Genomic DNA, 21,080 nt, shown 5'->3' with positions numbered 1-21,080 from the left:
AGCGTCCAACACTGTAAACAAGGTATTAACAAGAAAAGTATGCACATAAAAAATCTACCTAAAAATGTAAAGCACCATCTTTGGCAACGGAGTCGCTGTCATTTCTCTGTATGACTCTCAGCTCAGATGAAATGAAATTGATTTGGCGTGATTACAGTTCCCATCCTGGACCCAGTATGCACCGACCATAATACACCGACCATCTCTTAAATACTGGCAGTAAAGTGCAACATAACAAACTGTGCAACTCTGCAAGATGAACATTTTCGCTGTTACAAAACAGGTGGCGCCTCTTGAACACGACAGCCCCCTTTAAAGGGGGCTACAGGGGGGTAGGGGGGTGGTGTACTTGTGTACAATTCACTTTTGCGATACGAAAAAAAAATAAAATAAAAAAAAAATACCTGTGTAACAAAGAGATTCTGGGCGAAACAACCATTGGAGCCCCCTGCACACTGCAAAACACAATTATATATGAACTAAGATCGGGCGTCATGGCCTGAGCGAGGCACTTTAACCATCACATTTGTGGTGCATTACTTTTGCCGTTTTAAAAAGACAAAAGTGTTTGTTTGATCACAAGTCCATCTTTGGTTTGTAAAATTCCACCTGCTGAGGAAAACACACTTAAAAAGAGTGTTTGTGTGGCAGAGAGTTTAAAGCCACCTAAAGTCGAGCAGCATACCGCAGCAACATGCCAGACCAGAGCAAGCTGATTCTTCTCTGGTCCTTTCCGTAATGTTGTCAGACAAGTAGAATTACAATCTGGGCCTGTCAGTGGCAATAACGAGTACTTTTAGTGGACGTACGGTACATTGATGGTGAGGAATCGCTACAAGCAGGTACATTACAGCTCGTTTGGGCTGCTGGCTGCAGCGTTGTTGTCCCCGTTAGACCTAAAAACATGGTAAAAAAATGGGACATGGGTTGAAAGATACTGAAGTTAAAGTTCAAGATATACCTATAGAGTTATCAAACTAGCCAGCAATAGACAGAACAGCAAGAATTTAGCAGTAATGTTTGCAGTGTTTGTGTTTTCCGTGAAAATGCTCTGGAAAGTCAACTATACGCAGCAATATCTTCATTCATATTTTCAACTAACTTTCAATAACAAAGATGCAAATGTATTTTCAGCCAGAATGAGGAAGAATATCAAAGGCACGTAGATTATTGACCATATTACATGTCAGAAATGTCAGATAACGATGTGCAAAACAACAACAACAACAACAATATGAAGGTAATAATTACATTATGAATTGATTTATACCTTAATAAATAAATAGAATGTAGATTAACAAAGGTAAAAAAAAGGGTTAGTTAGTGTAGGTTTACTTGCAATTTGGCTTACTCAAGATTATTGACACAATAAAGACCCGGCAGTAATCTGGGTGTAGAAACTATATGCCGCTACAGTTTCTCCCATGTCCCTGATGGTTTTTATTTGCCATTTACAGACAATGAGCTGCTGTATCGTACAAGGGAAGGGGATGTTGTCAAGCTTAATGTTGACACAAAGGAGGAAACTGTTATCGTTCTCAACCAGTTGTTTGTGAGTATCATCTTACTCCATCTACTTACTCGAGGAGTGAGTGCACTCTCAGTATACTCCTGCTGCAGTAGCTGGTGTCTTACTTACTGCGAGTGTGTTTTTGACCCATGCAGGACAGAGCCAGAGCCGCCAGGTACCAAGTGTCTCCAGACATGCAACATGTGTTGTTCGCCTTTGAAGTGAAACCGGTGAGAAACCCTCGGCGTGTTACCTCGCACCGTCTAACTCTTCCACACGTTTTCCTTCTTTTAACTGTGATGCTGTTTGTCTCTGCAGATCTACCAACACTCCTATGTGGCCAAGTACATTATATACAGCCTTGTGAGACAGTAAGACCAACCTCTGTCGTGTCTTCTTTTCATTGTCTTGTCACCTTTTGGTCCTTTTTTCTGTGACTGCAGGATAATCTGCCCTCATCCTGACCTGGTGCAGCCAGTCCACTGACGTCAGCCCCATTTACCTGCTTCCGCTGCCTTTGAATGCATCCAGGCCGGCCTGTTTTTAGCCTTTCATCCATCTACGTCTGCTTATTTCCCCACTGTTCTGTATTTGTCGTGAGCAAAGCAAAGTCAGCTTGTGCTAAAAAAAAACTTTTAAAAACCGCTGTGGAAGATTGATGAAGCCTACAGTGACAGAACCAGCCCAAAAAACATAACTTCCTTGTTCTGACTGTGCATTTATATTCCGATACGCGCTGCATTGTGCATGTAGTGTACATAGAGACAAAAACAGTTTTGTTTTTTTAAATTATTTTTTCTGCACAGGGAGACTTGGCCTCTGAAGCCCCCTGAAGTGCATGAAGCCGTCCTGCAGTTTGCTGGATGGGGACCCCGAGGCGAGCAGCTGGTGAGGAGGCCGTACCCTCGAGATTACACTGTGAATACTGGCACACTGGTGGAGAGCTGTCAGGATCAGCCTGGCATCGCAGAAGAGCCACAGTAGTGATGCGTGCTTTGTCGGGTGGAACAGACAAATGTTGTGGCGATAAGAGGTTTCTGTGCACGGTTAATGACTACTTTAAGGATTTCCAGGGTGAACTCTCCTTGCTTTGATCTCCATCAAAGGCACTTTAGATCCACATGATGGTTATTTTCCCAGCTTTGTGACAGCACATGAGCTGGTGAGAGCCACAGTGGCAGATGGCATCTAGGTGGCACAAACGCGTGGCTTGGACAGTCTTGGGTCAAAACCGTGACATTGACTTCAATGTGTGCGTGTGTGTGTCACCAGCCACATTTGGGGCCAGATCTTGTAAAAACGCACCAGTTGATTGGAGACCGTTTGTAACATTGGGCAAACTAAATTGGCGTCTTCTATTTGGTTTCATCGCAGTTATTTTTGGCATTTTCATTCATTAAATTTCTTCCCTGTTGCTATGCAACGAGGAGTAAGCTTTGAAAAGTAGCGTAGTCTTAAAAACAGCTGAAAGTCTAGAAAAAAACTTCCTTTGATTCAACATCTACATATAAAAAGTGAGCTCTTTTTGTTTATTTTCAATCTTTCATCCGTGACATAAGGTACAGGGTACATTTTTTAGAATAGTTCAAGCTATTATAAATTCAACAGTAGCAGGAGAGTGGCACTTTCATTTTGTAAATTCAGTCATCCAGGTGTTCGGGGCCAGACCAGTTCTGTTGTTCGGTTTAATGTGTTCATGAGAACACATGGAAAGTGTGTTTTCATCTGCAACAGAAAATAGTCCCCAAACAAATGTAAAATGTCCTCCTGGCTTAAAATGACTGTGCCCTGCTTTTTTAGGAAATTATAAAGATTTTTAAAGATTTACATCCTCAGTAGAAACCATTGGGCTTGGTGCAAAGAATAGTAACAGATAAGGTAAAGAGAGACAACTAAGACATGGTTGGTTTTGGTCTTTTCATGCAATTTGTTGGCAATTACAAAAATATAAAATAATCTTTTAAGGAGCTTAAAAGTGCCATTGACCCGAGCACCTGCTAATCTTTTGTTTTATTCTCTCGCCTATACTGCAATACTCCGTCTGTACTACCTTGTTGACTCTAAATTAGTGCCCGTTTGGATCGCGGTGCTTAGACAACAGCAGCTTCAAAGGGTTCTCTTCCTCCATAATTGCTCTTATCGCATCATTTGCTGAATTTACAGATACATTGCTGTGAAAATAATAACATTTCAAGTGTGCGATGAGACTTTGCCTGCCGAGGGAAGAAAAGCAGAATCATTTGCATATGGTAACAGCGTACCTGATTGTTGTTACTGTAGCTCCGCGTTTCATTTAATGAACAACCGAAGCCATGCGAGACAAATGAGATGAGCTCTCGTCTCCGTCTGACCTGCCGATGTTGGACATGTTTCTTTTTTTCCCCTCACTCGTTCGCTTTCTCTAAATTTAATGATTTTCTACGTTTTTCACAATTGGAGCAATTTTCATAATCAAGTGCTTCATCGGCACATAAAGACGTGTGTGTGTGTGTGTGTGTGTGTGTGTGTGTGTGTGTGTGTGTGTGTGTGTGTGTGTGTGTGTGTGTGTGTGTGTGTGTGTGTGTGTGTGTGTGTGTGTGTGTGTGTGTGTGTGTGTGTGTGTGTGTGTGTGTGTGTGTGTGTGTGTGCAGTGAAGCATCAGATGTACAGTGAGAGGAGCGTGGAGATGAATCCTGCGACGCTCCCTTCATTAAGCAGCATGCAGTTACTCTACCGTGACAGAGCAATCAGTGAGGCTGGGTCAACACGTACACACACACACACACACACACACACCTGAAAAAGAGGTCATACTGACACAAAAGAGCAGGGGTAAGAATGACGGGATGGATTTCAGAGCAACATTTTTTACGAAATGAAAGCATTGTGTGACCAAATTGGTCAATAATTCACAACTAAAAACACGCGCTCATACATGAACACACACTCGTACACAAAAAAGCAAACCCTGCTATACGAGCTCCACATGTATCTTTGATGTTGCTACTTTCATCTCTCCACCCCTTTGAAATGACTCATTTCTAGCCTTTTGCTTATTCTCTATTTCCTCTCATCTAAATACCTTGAAGATTGAAAAGTCCTCGAGTTAGTGTTTTGAGGTTATGTTGGATGTTGGCCAAGATGTCATTTATAACAATGTGGATTCTGTGAATTAGATATATTATGCAACTCTTGACAGCCGCCGGATTTCCGTTATGTTCCGTGATGGTTCTGCAACATTCGCCAACCACCAAACGTCCTTTGCTTTGCACAGCCCTGCATTGATCTGTTTTCCTCTGATGTTTATCCCACAACATAAAACGTGGATGTTCTTCACAGCAGCCGTAGATCAGAGCGAAAGGACCCTTGTCTTTCTCTTTCCTGATTCTTGCTCCGGCAATTTGAGGCTTACATTTAACTGAAGAGGTTTCAGCTGACAGCCCATAGTCGCCTGTGCTTCAGATACCAATCAATCCCACATTCAGCTCCCTCATACTGGCACCAGGCGAAGCAGCGAAAAACCCTGGAGTGGTTTGACTAAGTGTTTTAAGTGTCACGCACTCATCTGCCAGTGGTGTGTCTTAATTCCTTCAGGCGATGCCATCGCTGGCGCTTAACCCAGCAGGCGAACCCACAGTTTAGCTCAGCCATTGGGCCCCCGTTAATGTCTCAATAAACACTGGAGGGGTATGAGCCTGTGGGGCCTCAGCCAGCTCCGGCGCCTTGATTAGCAACATACAGGGTTTCCCACTGCTTTGGAGAGGAATCCAGCGCAAACTGTAATTGGGTATCTGTTAATAAAGTGCTGAAGGCAGGTGTTGTCCGAGACTGTATTAGCTTGTAGGTGTCACTGAGTGCGTGTTTCTATCTGGGTTGTGATAAAGTCATGTTGTGATAAAAAGCCACAGGTGGCTTTCGCCTAAAGTCACGTACTGTAGATGGAAAGATGTGAGATGCAGAGGCTGAGAGGAAAAAAAAGAGTCCCAGCTTTGCACCACAGGAAATTGAAAATACAGGTTTAAGCCGAGCATGACAGCAAAACGATTCTAGGCTGCATCCAGTGATATGGAGACTGATCTTTCTTCTGCCTTCATTTCTCTGTCCAGATCTTCATATTTGAAAACAACATCTACTACAGATCGACGCTGGATAACCGAGCGATCCGCCTGGTTTCCACCGGTAAAGAGGGAGTCGTGTTCAACGGCCTTGCCGACTGGCTGTATGAGGGTAAGCCGTCGACGAACACGGCCACACACCGACACACGACAAAGACCGGAGTGATTTCTATGTCGCAAATAGCAGACTTGATCCAAAGTCCAAAGACAGAGTGGGAATTTCTGTCAATTCCTATAGCTCTGATGCTCTGCAGGCGTTTTCCAGAGAACCTGTTGCGGCTGTCTAGGAGTAAAGCATTGGTGCTGGTCGACCCTCACAGCTTGGGTTTATAGTCTGTTGTTGCTTGTAGTCCCTGCCACATAGGCCTGGAGTCCCCGCTGTCGTAATCTCAAAGGTGTCGAGGTCGGGGTTCTGTGCCGGCCCGGCCAGTCAAGTTCCTCCACACCAAACTCAGAAAACCACTTCTTTTCAGACCTCACTTGGTGCTCGGGCGGCATTGTCACGTTTAAAAGGAAAAAGGCCTTCTTCAAGTTTAAAATCACACTGTTAAATATCACTGTACCCATAGCATTACCTTAAATCTGCATTTACTTATATTTGGTACCTTTTAATATGGTGAATAAAAGATCTGGCGAATGTGTTAGCAAACAGTTGATTATTTACACATCCAGCAGACGCATCATTACCATTCATACCATGCAAGTCCAATATTCACTCTGTTTCAGCTCACTTTGGGGTTTCCTGAGGGAGTCGCCTGTCTCTTTAGCTGCTTAATGCTCCGCTGCGTTCCCCAGCTAATCACTTACTTTTTTGTTTGCTGTTTTGATCTGATTAATGCGGAACAGAGTCATTTGTGGAGAGCAGCCTCTTTAAAAATCCAGGGAGCCCTGTGATCATTGTTAGGATAAAGATATTGATTACAGACCCTTTAATTGGATCTACGGTGCTTCGATCAAACCTTGTGCACGAACTAAATTGAACCATTTCGATCCAATGTCGTGACACCTGCCCCCCCCCCCCAACCTGCGGGAGTGTTTGTGTGCACGTTTCCATTTTGAAAGTGCACAGCTGGCTACGTTTCAGTGCCCCTCCCTCTCTAGACTAGCCATACCTTGTCTTTGTGCCCAGGCTGTTTTTAATCAATTAATCACTGCAGCGCTGCAATCTCACTTTTTGATTTACTGCATATGTGAGACAGACATTGCAATTACATATCGCTCGAATATGAATTTGTTTACAGATGCGCTGCCACGTTTGAGACACATTTTCCCACTTCTGTTTCTGGCATCGTTATCATTCTTAATTTTGGATTTATTCTGTGAGTGGTTTTAATTAATCATTTCGGTATAATTGTACAACGTAATTGCAAAATGCCAGTGTTTATTAGAGACATTTTGTTACAGATTAAACTGCTTCAGGGTTGGCTTTAAGCTTTTCTTCCATTAATGGGATTATTCCTTTGTTGGAGACACAGAACATGACACTGAAGAAGTAATCCATTTTCAAGGCTAAAGAAAGATTTGTCTTGCAACCTTTTCCTGGAGTTACCGGCGGATAACAGAAGAGTCTCACAAAAGCACTTAGCTGAGCTTTCGTCTCTGACACTGCTTACAGTGTTGACGGTGTGCGTTGACGGTGTGCCCTGTTTGGCAGAAGTTGTCTAAATGTGGGTCAAGGTGAGGCTTCCTCACGTCTCTCTGGTATTGTACTGCTCTGCAGTCAAACATCCTGAACCTTGTGAGAAAAATCCCGTCACAGAGAGGCTCAACACAAGTTCTCATTTATTGTCTTATTCATGTATGAAAGCGCCGGACAGAAATGTATCATCTGCTTGTCGAACAGTTCATTGAAGATAAAGTATATCACGCAGATGTTGTTGAAATACTCATTTTACACATTGCTCTGGCTTCACCATTACATCAAATGGAATATTTGAGTTGATGGACAGACGAGAGTATGAAATGATTCACACGTTTCAGCATGTGCCCTTTCCCCAGCTGAGGCTGTGTGTTGGCTTCTGACAGCAGTTATTGCCAACGCTGGCAGCGTGTGAGGGCAAGAAACACAAAAAAACACCCCATCTGTTCCCGCTGTGACAGGGAGTCTTTTCATCGTGTATGAATTGCAGATGCAGTGTGTTGATGTTCATTTTCAGCAAAGGCACTTATCTTCATAAGCAACAGGAGTCTTATTAAGTGCTCCGACCCACATGAAATAATGTGTCAGATCAACGATATGTTGTGTTCTTCCTGGGTTACGGAGGAAACTGTGGTTGCTAATATTCTGTGGGCCTTGAAACACTGAATAGTGTCCTTTTCTCTCAGTCAGATCGTGTTACCACAGAATTCAACCTTCGCATTCATAAAGTGGGGAAAGCATGATGACATCAATGATAACACAATTATCAAAGACCTCATCAAGGTTAAGTTGGATCAAGAAAAGTCTATTTTGATTTCCACACATAGGTACAGTAGAGTGTTTACTGTAAGTGCTTTTCCTGGAGCTCTTCTGCCCCCTGCTGGAGGAGAAACACACATCAGGAAACTGCTGCAAAGAGGAAAGTGGAATCAGAGGCTCAAGTACAGAGCCTTTCAAAAAGAATCAGAGCTCTCTTGTCAGATGGCTGAAATGCATCGTTTTTGTCTTGGTTTCTTCCTGCATGTCAGCTCCCTCAGTTACAGTGCATATGTCAATCGATCGATCGAAGCTTATAGTTTTAACTGGCAGGGAATATTTGAGGCTTCATCCTCTGCCAACAGCAGAACCTTCAAATGGAACGAGGCAAAGGAACCGATATTTATATAGCATTTTATATACACTGAATTAACTGAAAACTCGATTATAGCTTTGCTCAAAAATGAAGAAGAAAATACCACGTATTCCAATATATAATATTTACAGGGATTCAAATGAATAGTGTGATTCACCGGCATCCACATCAGAACCAGAATCCGCCTTATTGACCAAGTATGTGTGCACATACAAGGAATTTGACTCCATGTACACAGGTGTGTGAAATATATAGAAATAATTATACAAATGTAGAAAGTACCAATGACTGACAACACAAATAAAATGAAGAGATATAACATCAACATGGTGTATCTACTGCAATGCCAAGCTTCTGGATTCTCTCAAAATGTAATATCGGCAATTGGTCACCATAGAACACACTGTAAATAGAACACGCTGTAAATATTTGTATCATTGTCAGAATATAGTAAGAACATAAACATTAGCGAACGGGAAAGCTGCAGATCTAGCAATGCAAACTGGGATGTATGAGGGATGTTGTAGAGTTACAGCCAAATACTTTGTGTCAGGAGGCAAACAAAGAGACGGCAGGTGTTTGGAAACCATCACCTTCAAAGCTTGTGTTCTGGCCTTCAGTTACATGCTTCAAGCTCTGTGTGTCTGTGTGTGTGTGTGTGTGTGTGTGTGTGTGTGTGTGTGTGTGTGTGTGTGTGTGTGTGTGTGTGTGTGTGTGTGTGTGTGTGTGTGTGTGTGTGTGTGTGTGTGTGTGTGTGTGTGTGTGTGTACGCTCTTTTTTACAGAGGAGATCCTGCAGACACACATAGCCCACTGGTGGTCTCCAGACGGGCTGCGTCTGGCGTACATGACCATCAATGACACACTGGTGCCAAATATGGAAGTTCCCTTCTTCACAGGAATGCCGTACCCTGCCACCTTGGAGTATCGCTACCCAAAGGCAAGTCTACGGCCACCATCTCACGCCTGTCCTTAGGCTGAGCAAATGTAACGTGGCTCAAGGCAACGGTAAAACTTTACTGCCGTTAAAAACGATTTTCTATCTATCTATAAAATCTTCCGGATCATTCAGCGGACAGAATATTATATGAATTCCTCCAGGACAAGGCCAAGTGTGTTTAAATGACTTTGATGTATCACTTGTTTAACTCTGACGACAACAGAAAGCGAACGTCTCACCGTCTTTAGCTGAATTCCAGTCTGACCTATCTTCGTTTCTCCTTGGCCCTCGCAGGCTGGGGAAGAAAACCCAGTCGTTCACCTGTCGGTGGTGAGCCTCAACGGCCCCCTGCACACCGTGGTGATGAAGAAACCTGATGACCCCCGGATAGGGTGAGTGACAGCTCACAGATGTTTGAAGTACCAGTCACCAGAGATAGCCCTGGAGTATTTTCTTAAGCTCACCCAGACAGCGGTTGTCAGTTGTGGCGATGCATTCTCACTTTCTGGTTTTCCAGGAGGGAATATTACATCACTGTGGTGAAATGGGCCACCAGCACAAAAGTGGCTGTCAACTGGCTGAACAGAGGCCAGAACAACTCTATCCTGACACTGTGTGAGGCTACAACTGGAGTCTGCATTAAGGTGAAAGTTTCGGCAAATCTTTCTGTGACAAAGTGTGAAATCTGCTCTTTGTTGAGTTTGTGTGAAGGATAAATCTGGTGATGTTTTTCTCACCGTCAACAAATCCACAAAAAGACCAGAAAGCCAACAATGATTTTATACTAACAAGTGTTGCCTGTGCAGCTGAAGCCTGACATGGCGTATTCCTTTGTACCTCAGACATCTATTGTTGTCCAAACACTATTAAAAACACAGCAATGAGCCACTGCAGTGGACCGACTTGTCGCCTTATTATTGTGAAGATGGGCACTGTAGTTTATTTGAAGTCAATCCCTCAGAAACAACTCTGCTGCTGCAAATACTCACTAGCTCACCGACTCAGCAGAAAATAGTCCCAAACAAATGCACAATTTAGTCCAGTTTGGGTAATCTTTGCTGAAAACTACACGGCTGAGCTGTGTCAAGAAATTATTTCAATTTTCTGTTCGTAGTTCAATACCGGTTTTAAAAGGAAATGTTCAATGTTTTAGTAAATACTCTTATTCGGAGTATATCAGTAGTCCGGCTCATAACCTCCTCCAATTGTTTTCTTTTGTATGGCTTGAGCAAAGAAGATATACTGTGTTGAATAGTGAGATTTAGAGGCGCTGGCAGGCAGATTGTGTTCCCATTCAACAGAGTGAGAGTGGTATTCATCTTCTGAGCGTATTTCATCTCTACTGTGGTGAATGGGCTGAGTGCCACAGACAAGTTAAGGATGTCGGAAAGTACTAAGAGACAAACTGACTCACTGTTATCTCCAGAATTATCTTATCTTACATTCAGAATTTTATTTAAAATCATGCTTGTCTTTTTTTTTTTTTTCAGAAACATGAGGATGAGAGTGAGAGCTGGTTGCACAGACAGGTGCGTGAGGAAAACGCCGCTTCCCTGCTGTTGTTTCGTAGAGTTCTTACTTTGTATGTCGGAGCTTAAGCAAGTCAATGATATGAAAATATGAAAGCCCTGCAGGCAGAGACGTGTGCAGATGTGTTTGTCTCCTCTCTGCAGAATGAAGCGCCGCTCTTTTCCCACGACGGACACAAGTTCTTCTTCACCAGAGCGATCCCTCAGGGTGGGAGAGGAAAGTTTTTCCACATCTCTATGTCCACCTCTTTGGTAAGCGCTTGCAGAATTACCCTTGTGATATTATAGTTTGACGGTTTGGTACAGTGTGTTTGATGTTCATGGGCCTTTACTTTCCTCCAGCCTAACACCAGCACAGACACACTTCAGTCCTTGACCTCTGGAGACTGGGACGTCACCAGGATCTTGGCCTACAATCATGAAAGGAACCTCATGTAAGACATTTTGATGCTTTTTTTTTCAGAACAGCCGGAGCTGCAAATTCGTGGTTATTCTGTATCGTTTGATGGTGATGTTTGGATGTTTTCCAGATACTTTCTGAGCACAGAGGACGACCCCAAGCGACGGCACTTGTACAGGTAGGATTTCCTTCCAAGTTTACCAGCACTTCTATGTCTTCTGCTTACTACACAATGACACTCAATCCCTGCCGTCCCACAGCGCCGACACGATCCCTCCGTTCAACCGCTGCTGCCTGTCTTGTGAGTTCACGTGTGGCTATGTGGACGTTTCATTCAGCCACAACATGCAGTACTACTTACTCCACTGTAAAGGTGAGTGTCTTTGACCTCGAGTCACATCTGTCTTCATAACAGCGGAGAGCGTTTGACATGACAGCACTCCTGAGAAAGAACGTCTTCAGTAGAAAGCGAAACTGAATTAGTGCTCCATGTCAGGCTGAGAGCTTCTATCGAAGTGGACATTAGCAGATAACCTCAAACCACTGCTGGATCCCTCTGATTAGCCACAGAAATAACGTATCGTGTGACTGGACGCCAAGAGTCACGTGAGCACGACTGAGCTGCTCACAGAGAGCGTTTTTCTTTCTGCTTTTACTATTTGTCATATGAAAATGTATTGTGTTTGTTATTGCTAGATATTCATTGTGCACCTCTGCAACTCTCTGTCGTTGTTGTTGTTTTTTTGCCCTTTGTGGCTTCATCGCAGGGGCAAAACATCATGGTTTCTATGGAGGCGGGTTTGTTTAGAAGGCTCGCCCCCCAGAGAGGGAAAGTGCCCGTGGCTTTCAACATTAATTGGATCTTTGGGGAGCAGCTCCATGGTGAAATAATACGCTGCTTTCTCATGGGACAGAAGTAGATTATTAACTGCAGAGCTGACTAAGAGGGCTGTTGTTGGCTGAAGTCTGTTGAAGATGAGACAGGGAGATGTTTCCTTTGCAGAAAAGGATTGGGGTTTCAGAGGCTTGATTAGAGGCCTTTGAGCCTTTTTCTCAGTGCTTTGTTACATCAAATAAAGTGTTATTGCATTCCTGTTAACTGATTTTCCCTGAATTGTCCTGTGTAGGTCCAGATATACCGAGTGTGGCTATCTATAGCACCGAAGACAAACAGAGTGAGTGTCGCCTCGGCGGCGTCGCCCTCCTGCTTCACCGTGTTCAACAAGCTGCACGGAATGATATGAACACGCTTTCTGAAGATGAGCAGATTTGTCGTTGAGAGATTTTAACAAAGGGCCTGTTTGATCTGCTTCACTGCAGAGGTGTTTGACGTGGAGACTAACGACAGGGTCAACAACGCGTACAACAATCTGCAGATGCCCAGAGTGGAGTACGAGACCGTCACCATAGACGACTACAGTATGTGCTCTTTTTAAATAATCAACCACACAATGACCTATGCGTACATCACAGCCAGCCGTCTTGTATCGTAAGATTCCCATTGACCTTGTCCTATCTGTCGTAGCTCTGACCATGCAGATCCTGAAGCCAGCTGGATTTGTAAATACAGCCCATTACCCTCTACTGCTGCTGGTGTAAGTATGAATGTATATAATAGTGCATAGAATATTGTCAACAGTTAAATGCAGCAACTAACAATTACTTTCATATGCGTTTTAAATACTACAGCAATTCAGTATTGCACTCACCTAAATTTTGGGGGACTCATAATTCAAAAGGTTGGATATCCTGACTTCCCTCGTATGGGTTAGTTTTGATTGTTTGGTCTATGAAACCCTGAAAAACAGTGAAATTTGTCGTTATTCCTCAGGGCTTGAGGTGACCCACAATAGAATGCTATAATCTTAGTGCGTTGCTTGTTGCTGTTCGTACTGTACCAATCCCGACGTTTGGCGCTGTAAGCTCTTTTCGTTTCTCCGTTTGTATATATCCCTGATTCCATTCCTCACTTTCTCTCCTCGCGTCATAGTACCTCCCACCTGAGATGCGAACTTATGAGGCAAGGAAGAGGCATGAGGAGAGAGGAGTCGAGGAATTAGGGATGAAACTAAATGAAACATGTGCTTCGGAGCTGTCGTTTTTAAAGGGATATAAATGAAATGTGACGTATGGGAAAGCTGCATCATCATTCCTCACAGCTGCTGTGTAAAATATCCCTCTGGTCTTATTTGTAAATGTTCCATTTTGATGTTGAACCTTCTTTTGTCCAGTTGTGATTCCAACAATCCTGAACTAAAAGATGTGCCTTCCTCGTAACAAGATTCCCATTTAATATGAATCGCTGAGAAACGTGTCAGTCCTCAAAATGATCAACACGTGCTGTGGTGTTGGTACAGGGACGGTACGCCTGGCGGGCAGATGGTGTCGGAGCAATTCCGGGTAGACTGGGCCACGGCTCTGGTCAGCAGCTTCAGCACCATCGTCATCCGCTTCGATGGCCACGGCAGTGGCTTCCAGGGCACCAACCTTCTGCACAAAGTTAAGGGGATGCTGGGGAGACTAGAGGAGAAGGACCAGCTGGAGGCACTCAGGTCAGACTTCTGCTTTACGTGTAGGCACGAGGAGGCATTTGTGGTGTTACAGCCCTAAAACAATTATTTTTCTTTCATTTTTAGGTTTATATCCAAAGTGCCTTATATTGATAACAGTCGAATGGGAGTTCATGGAAAGGTAAGGGGAACATGCTCAAAAAGGATCTTGAGAATTAATTGTAATTGTGTTGATACAGCAACTGCCTCATGTGGAGATCATTACCATGAAGTGGAATCAATCAGACTTCTTTAAGCGTTTCTGTGTCTCCTCTGCCTTTGTTCAGGCCTATGGAGGATATTTAGCCACGATGCTTCTGAGCTCTGAGGAGGTTCCCCAACTTAAATGTGGAACAGCCGTCTCCCCCATCACAGATTTCGAGCTATATGGTATACCCTTCCACATATTTTTCTTCCATGGATGTGTTCAAATGAAATGCTCCGATCTTTCTGACTTTTTTTCCCCTGTTTCCAAATGGCAGCATCTGCATTTTCAGAGCGATACCTCGGCTCAAAGACAGACTCACGAGTATATACGGTATAGTTTGAATGTTTCCGTCTCTCTTTCCAAAACACACGCCCGAGATGTTTAGCTGAAGTGTACAGAGATGGACTCCAGGGTCGTTGTATGAGGTGGATTTTCCTCTCTCTTTCTTTCAGACGGCCAATTTAGCACACAGAGCTGGTCAGCTTCTGCAGAAGCAGTACTTGATAATTCACCCGACTGCTGACGGTAAAAGATGTGTTTTCTGTGTTACGTCTCAATACCGCAGCGAGTGAAACGCAATTTCACTGTGATTACACGCTAATGTGTTGTCTCCAATTGTATATTCTCCACTATCACAGAAAAGGTTCACTTCCAGCACACAGCCAAATTTATCAATCATCTAATCAGCGAGAAGGCCAATTACACTCTACAGGTGAGTTTCTGAAATAAGCGCTCGACCTGGCAAATGTACCTGCGTGTAACTGTCATTATCTGATTTTAACCTATTTGTGCCTGAACGTAAGATCGCCTGTTTGTACAGAACAAGGACTCTAGATTTAAGTTTGGTAAGGAGGAAAAATTAAAACAACCAAAAATAGTTGAAGTGTAGTTTGCAAAACAACCATGATTTATGCTCGACTTTTTTTTTATGGCCAATATGGCGGTTATTATTCCAGAATTACCGCCATGTAGAACAACTGCCTGACATATAGCCTACATTTAAACATCAAGAAAACACACAAAAAAGCAAACGCTATGATCCACACACATGTATTTTATTGAGTTATAGTTTTTGACACAGTACTATGACTTTTATTCGACCATACTTTGACTTTTTATGATTTTTTTTACACACGCTAAACTATAGGCTTTTTGTAACATGCTATTCTATCTCTTTGTTATGATTCTTTCCCGACATACTATACTATGACTTTTTCATTACCTACTAAACCATGACATTTTTCATGGCATATTATACGATGACTCAGGATTTTATGTTTCATAGCATGCTATACTGTGACAAACATTTTGTCATGGTGTCAACTCAATGCAGACCAGGTAGGCAGATAGTGCATTTAATGTTTCAATGGAAGAATATCTTACACACTGAGACTACAAAAAGGAGGCAGGTAGCAGGCAAACTAAACTCTAAAGATGATAAAGGGACAACTGAAAGATAAAAACTATAAATGCACAAGAAAATAAACAGACATTGTTATGGTTTGCTTTACTGTGACATATGTTTGACAGTTTGATGACATACTATGACTTTTTACAATTTAGATAAATTGTTTCAGCTCCAGTCATAATGTTTTATATGGCCATTTTTGTATCGTCAGGCATTTGCTCGCATTTTATAAACTAAATGGTTCATCAATTGACAAAAAAACACAAAAGATGAACTGCTAATGAATATTGTTAGGTGCGGTGCAGCTCTATATAATTCCATTCCTGGATATCTATGCACAGATCTACCCAGATGAGGGACACTTCCTACACGGTGATGGGATACAGCAGCACCTGAGCCAATCCCTGGTCAACTTCTTCGAGGTGTGTTTCCGGGTGCCGGAGATACTGACAGACGAGCAGCCAGAAGAGGGCGAGGACAGCAGTTAAACACGCTCCTCTGAGCAAGCTAACCCCGCCTATAGCACAATATGCAACAGAGCTTTCTTACCCAATCAACCCACACCACGTTGCTGCCCAATCCCATTTGAGCTGTCCTTTGAAGCGCAGCACCTGCACGTGCCCAAGGGACCCCGGCATACAGCCCTTCTCCTCACCACGTGCTGGTCACAAAGACTAAATAAATGTCAGATGTGAACAGTCACGTCTCTCTCTGCTATTGGAATATATGAACTAGTCCTCCCTCTAGTGGACAGATAGAGGATCAACATATTGGCCACTGATCAATGCGTCTCCGTTCCAAACAAGGCACATTAAGGTTTCTGATTACCTTGCCAACCAATTTACTGATTATTCTGTTCATGAGTATGATTACTGCTACTTTCTCAGAATTTCTCTGTTCAGTGTTGTGTCTTTGAGTGAATGTCTGGCTGCATCAGTCCGTATAGTTGCTTTACAAAACAAGGGCACAATGTTTAACTTGCGTTGTACTACAAAAAGTATCCTGAACTGGTATGGAATCGTATCTTCCCTCGTCATATCTCTGAATTGAATTCTTGTTCTTGAAGTCACTGTGCCTTACCGTGGGTGACACGTTGGTGTCGGGGTCCGACACGACATTGGAAACGAGTGGGTATGGATAGGCCTTGTCTGAACTGTGGACTCGAAACCAGATGATTTAATTCTCCTCAAGTAATGGCCAGTTATTTGAGAGGTAAGTCAAAATCCCAAGTTGTGGCACATTTGATCTCAAAACATGGAAAGAACTAAATACAAAATAGCTGTACATCAACTTGAAATATGGTGTTTTACTGAGAAAAAGTATTTAGTTTGCAAATAGTTATTTCATATTCTGGTGAGTTAACTACGCTTAATTTACATGATTTTGTCAATAACTGACTTGTATTCTAAATGGATTGATTCTCTCCCCATGTCACTTCTGTTAGTATTGTCGGTGGTTTCTAGTCAGCTGATGTACAAAGTGTATAAATCTTATATTGTTTAAGTCTTTATGTTGTATGTGCAACTTGTATATAAAGCATTTTGAAATGTATCTTTCGTTGGCTGTGTTCTTGTACGATTCTGGTGCCATACAACACAATATAATGTCTTTCATGACTTATTTCAACATGCAATGAGACTTTAGAACGACCTATAATTACTTCAAATGACGTTTTTGGACATGCTACAGTATTCCTTTTTCTGAAACAGTATAATATGACTTATTTGCTACACTATGACTTTTCTATGACAGGCGATATATACTGTGACCGTTTAGGAATTTTTCGACATGCTGTGACTTTTTTTTAACCTTTTTATTACATTTTTATAACGTTTTTTTGAAATGCTGACTTTTTTTGAACTAGTATACTCTGACTTTTCTATTCGTATTTTCGACATGCTATAATAGGACTTCATTTGGCACAGTATACCATGACTTATGTATATATTGTGGCAGCCGGAGGGGCAACCTCAGAGGAGAAGTGGTAGAGGGACGATATTGCCTGACATGGAGGCGGAGCCCCCATGTCAGGGAGTGGAAAAGAGCGCCAAACCACCATCAGCCCAACAAGCAACACCGGAGGAGGAGAGACGAGGGAGCGACCACACCCTATCAGAGGAGGAGGAGGGGACTATAAAAGGGCCCCGGACACAGGAAACTAGGAGAGAGTAGGAGTGGAAGGAGACGGAGAAAAAGCAAACCCATTGGAGACAACTGCCTTACCCCTTGATCACCCTGGAACGTCTGACTACCCGCCCGGCTCCCGACCCCTGCCTGTACGACTACCCTGCTCCTGCCCGCGCCCTGGACCGTATGAGGAATACCCGTTGTGCACCGAACCGGGGAAGTGAACACCGACCATCCCTCTGGAAAGCGGACAGTGTATTGTTGAGTGTCTATCCTACCTCTATCCACTCTCTATATTCAGTAAAAACCTCACTTGCACCATTTATCTACCGACTGGTTGTGTTTATTGGTCCGTGTTGTCGTGAAACCCCCTTGCCACCCCGGGGGCTGTCACAATTTGGTGGAGAATGTGGGCACAGTCCGGTTCTGGCAACACTGACCGATAGACCGACCGACCCAGTAAGCATGGCCACCCCGGTGCCATTTCAAGAGCTGCTAGCGGGGCTAATCGCTAGCAACCAGGAAACCCAAAAACGCCACGAACAAGCCATGCAAGTACAAATGCAAATCCTCCAAGCACAGCAGCAACAACAATACCAACAGCAAGTACACATGGAGAAGTATATGGAGGTACAAACCGAACGCGCGGAGGCGATGCAAAGCGAAATCAAGGGCATGTTACAGACACAACAGGAGCAACGTACCGTGGAGAAAGCCAACCCAGCGCGCTTCCTTCTCAAGCAGACGGCAGCTGACGATGTTGAAGTGTTTTTTCAGATATTCCAGACAACGGCACTCCGGGAAAAATGGCCAGAAGAGCACTGGGCTGAGTTGATAGCCCCCTTTTTGATCAACGAAACGCAAGTAACGTATCAGGACTTAGAGCGCGCTGGAAAAGTTGACTTCCGGGTGTTGAAAGCGGAAGCGTTACAGCGATGCGGGGTCACGCTGTTAATAAAGGCACAACGATTTCATGAATGGACATATGACACCTCCCTTTCTCCGCGAGCCCAGATGCATGAGATCAAGAGGATTACGACGGCCTGGCTGCACGCAGAGCCAACCGAGGTGTCGCCCACCGATCGTGTCGTCATGGACAAATTCCTTAGATCCCTCCCGTATGAGGCAAAAAAATTGGCCGGCCAGAGAAACCCCCGCAACCTCGAGGAACTGGTAGAGATCATGGAGGGTTACCACGCAGCACAAGCGTTAGTGCGTGGGGGAAGAAACCCGAAAGTGGAGGGGTCCACCCGCAAAGAAAAGATGAGAACGGAGGAAACTACCTATGTGTCTCCCTCCTTTCCCCCAGGCTTTCCCCGACGTCGGCCGGCGTTTGGACCGGAAGAGAGGAGGTGCTACCACTGCGGCGAGATCGGGCACATCGCCTGGGAATGTCCTCACCGCCAGGACGCACCCATGCCCACGGCCAGTGAGGGGAGTCGCCCATGCGGACTGATTACCGGATGCTGGGCCACTCACGAGGACCACATGCCCCTCACCCCGGTCAAAGTAAACGGCCGCGACGCCTCCGCGATGGTGGACTCCGGGAGCGCTATTACCTTGGTGAGACCTACGTTTGCTCAGTACCCGCTCCTAACCGGCACCCGAGCGGTCACGTGCATCCATGGGGAGACCCGCGAATACCCCACCACCGCCCTCGAGATATACACGACGAGGGGTAGATACGTCGGCACTGCAGGAGTAGTGGAAGGACTCCCCGTAGAGGTGCTGGTCGGCCGAGACCTGCCCGTGTTCCAGGAGCTGTGGCGCAGCCTGGTGGTGAAACCAGGTACGACCCCTCACCGAAAGTACAAGAAGAAAGCCATCTGTGGGCTGGGGGAGGAGATCTCCACCGATCCCCTATCGGAAGGAGTCGCCAGTGCCGTGGCCCGGGCGTTGGTGGAGGCCACCCAACCCAACCCCGAGGACGTATATGCCACAGCCGTCGAGAACGACGGACCCTCCAGCCCCAGTGAGCCCGAAGGAGAGGCGCCGCCCATCCCCGAGGAGGCAGATACCCCCTCCCTCGAAGAAGAGGAGCTGGCCGGGCTGTTTCCCCAGGACCCGGAGGAGCCCATCTTACCCGGGCCCCTCACAGGGAGGTTTGGGACGGCCCAGTTGGAGGACCCCAACCTAGCCCACGCCCTTCGGCAGGTGGCCGCCGTAGACGGACGACCACTGGACGGGGTAAGAGACCTCCCTCCCACACATTTCTCCATTTATAACGGGCTCCTCTACCAGGTAGTAATAAGGGACGGGGCCCCCCTCAGGTTGTTACTGGTACCCCGTCCTTTCATACCCTCTGTCCTCCAGTTAGCCCACTCCCATATCCTAGGTGCCCATCTAGGAGTGGAGAAAACCCTGGAAAGGGTGAGGGCCAGGTTCCACTGGCCCGGAATAAAAAAGGCCGTGGAGGATTACTGCCGGAGCTGCCCCGAATGTCAACAAGTGGCCCCACAACCCCATCACAGAAACCCGCTGGTGCCCCTGCCGATCATCACCGTCCCCTTCAGCAGGATCGGGATGGACCTAGTGGGGCCACTACCCAAGACCAACCGGGGACACAGGTACATCCTGGTGATAGTGGATTACGCCACCCGGTATCCCGAAGCCATTCCCCTACGCTCTATGGCCACCAAGGGCATTGCAAGGGAGCTGGTGATGTTGTTTTCCAGGGTCGGAATACCGGAGGAGATTCTCACCGACCAAGGAACCCCGTTCATGTCTAGGATCATGAAGGATCTGTGTGGCATGCTGAAGGTGACCCAACTGAGGACGTCGGTGTATCACCCCCAAACGGACGGACTAGTAGAACGATTCAACCAGACACTGAAAAAAATGTTGAAAAAAACCATGGACCAGGACGGGAAGAATTGGGACCAACTGCTACCCTTCCTGATGTTCTCCATCAGAGAGGTGCCCCAGGCATCTACCGGATTCTCGCCCTTCGAGCTCCTGTACGGTCGACGACCCCGGGGGCTACTCGACCTGGCCAAAGAAGCCTGGGAACACCAACCCTCCCCCTACCGCACCATGGTGGACCACGTCGAGGAGATGAGGGTGAGGATGGCATCCCTCTGGCCCATCGTCCGAGAACACATGGCCGAGGCACAGGCGGCCCAAGCCCGCGTGTACAACCGGGGAACCCAACCCCGAGTGTTTAACCCAGGGGATCGGGTGTTGGTCCTGGTACCCACGGCGGAATGTAAGTTTCTAGCCCGATGGAGGGGGCCGTATGAAGTGATGGAGAAATTGGGGCCGGTAAACTACCGAGTCCGGCAACCAGGTCGGAGGCACCCGACGAAGGTTTATCATGTGAACCTGCTCAAGAAATGGGTGCGTAGGGATGCCATGCTCTGTTTCTCTCTCTCTACCCTCCCAGGAAAAACGGAGCCAGTCGAGGTACCCGTGGGAGAAGAGTTGACCCCCCGGCAGAAGCAGGACGTCCGGGAAATGGTGGATCGGTTCCGGGACGTGTTCTCCCCGGACCCCGGATACACCACACTGGTGCAACACCGGATAATCACCGAGCCCGGGAAGAAGGT

At 45.4% G+C, this 21,080-nt stretch overlaps 1 protein-coding gene across 1 annotated transcript in view; it reads left to right on the top strand.

Moving 5' to 3' along the window:
* The window catches only part of LOC306789587 (A-type potassium channel modulatory protein DPP6-like), a gene marked incomplete at its 5' end in the record, with an annotated part of 57,405 nt that extends 40,753 nt beyond the window's left edge, over positions 1-16,652 (top strand). The window contains 23 exons of the mRNA XM_079285603.1: positions 1,458-1,552; positions 1,666-1,740; positions 1,829-1,881; positions 2,317-2,398; positions 5,596-5,716; positions 9,160-9,314; positions 9,609-9,706; positions 9,832-9,958; positions 10,805-10,843; positions 10,988-11,095; positions 11,186-11,277; positions 11,374-11,421; positions 11,504-11,616; positions 12,371-12,418; positions 12,564-12,662; positions 12,769-12,838; positions 13,601-13,795; positions 13,880-13,934; positions 14,080-14,182; positions 14,275-14,330; positions 14,453-14,525; positions 14,639-14,712; positions 15,750-16,652. Coding sequence (XP_079141729.1) covers positions 1,458-1,552; positions 1,666-1,740; positions 1,829-1,881; positions 2,317-2,398; positions 5,596-5,716; positions 9,160-9,314; positions 9,609-9,706; positions 9,832-9,958; positions 10,805-10,843; positions 10,988-11,095; positions 11,186-11,277; positions 11,374-11,421; positions 11,504-11,616; positions 12,371-12,418; positions 12,564-12,662; positions 12,769-12,838; positions 13,601-13,795; positions 13,880-13,934; positions 14,080-14,182; positions 14,275-14,330; positions 14,453-14,525; positions 14,639-14,712; positions 15,750-15,896 — 2,126 coding nt within the window. The 3' untranslated portion in view covers positions 15,897-16,652. The remainder of the gene's footprint in view (positions 1-1,457; positions 1,553-1,665; positions 1,741-1,828; positions 1,882-2,316; positions 2,399-5,595; positions 5,717-9,159; positions 9,315-9,608; positions 9,707-9,831; positions 9,959-10,804; positions 10,844-10,987; positions 11,096-11,185; positions 11,278-11,373; positions 11,422-11,503; positions 11,617-12,370; positions 12,419-12,563; positions 12,663-12,768; positions 12,839-13,600; positions 13,796-13,879; positions 13,935-14,079; positions 14,183-14,274; positions 14,331-14,452; positions 14,526-14,638; positions 14,713-15,749) is intronic.
* Positions 16,653-21,080: the final 4,428 nt, after the last annotated feature.

Source organism: Melanostigma gelatinosum (genome assembly GCF_949748355.1).
Source record: "Melanostigma gelatinosum genome assembly, chromosome: 15".
Taxonomy (NCBI): domain Eukaryota; kingdom Metazoa; phylum Chordata; class Actinopteri; order Perciformes; family Zoarcidae; genus Melanostigma; species Melanostigma gelatinosum.
This window is presented reverse-complemented; position numbering and strand designations above follow the sequence as displayed.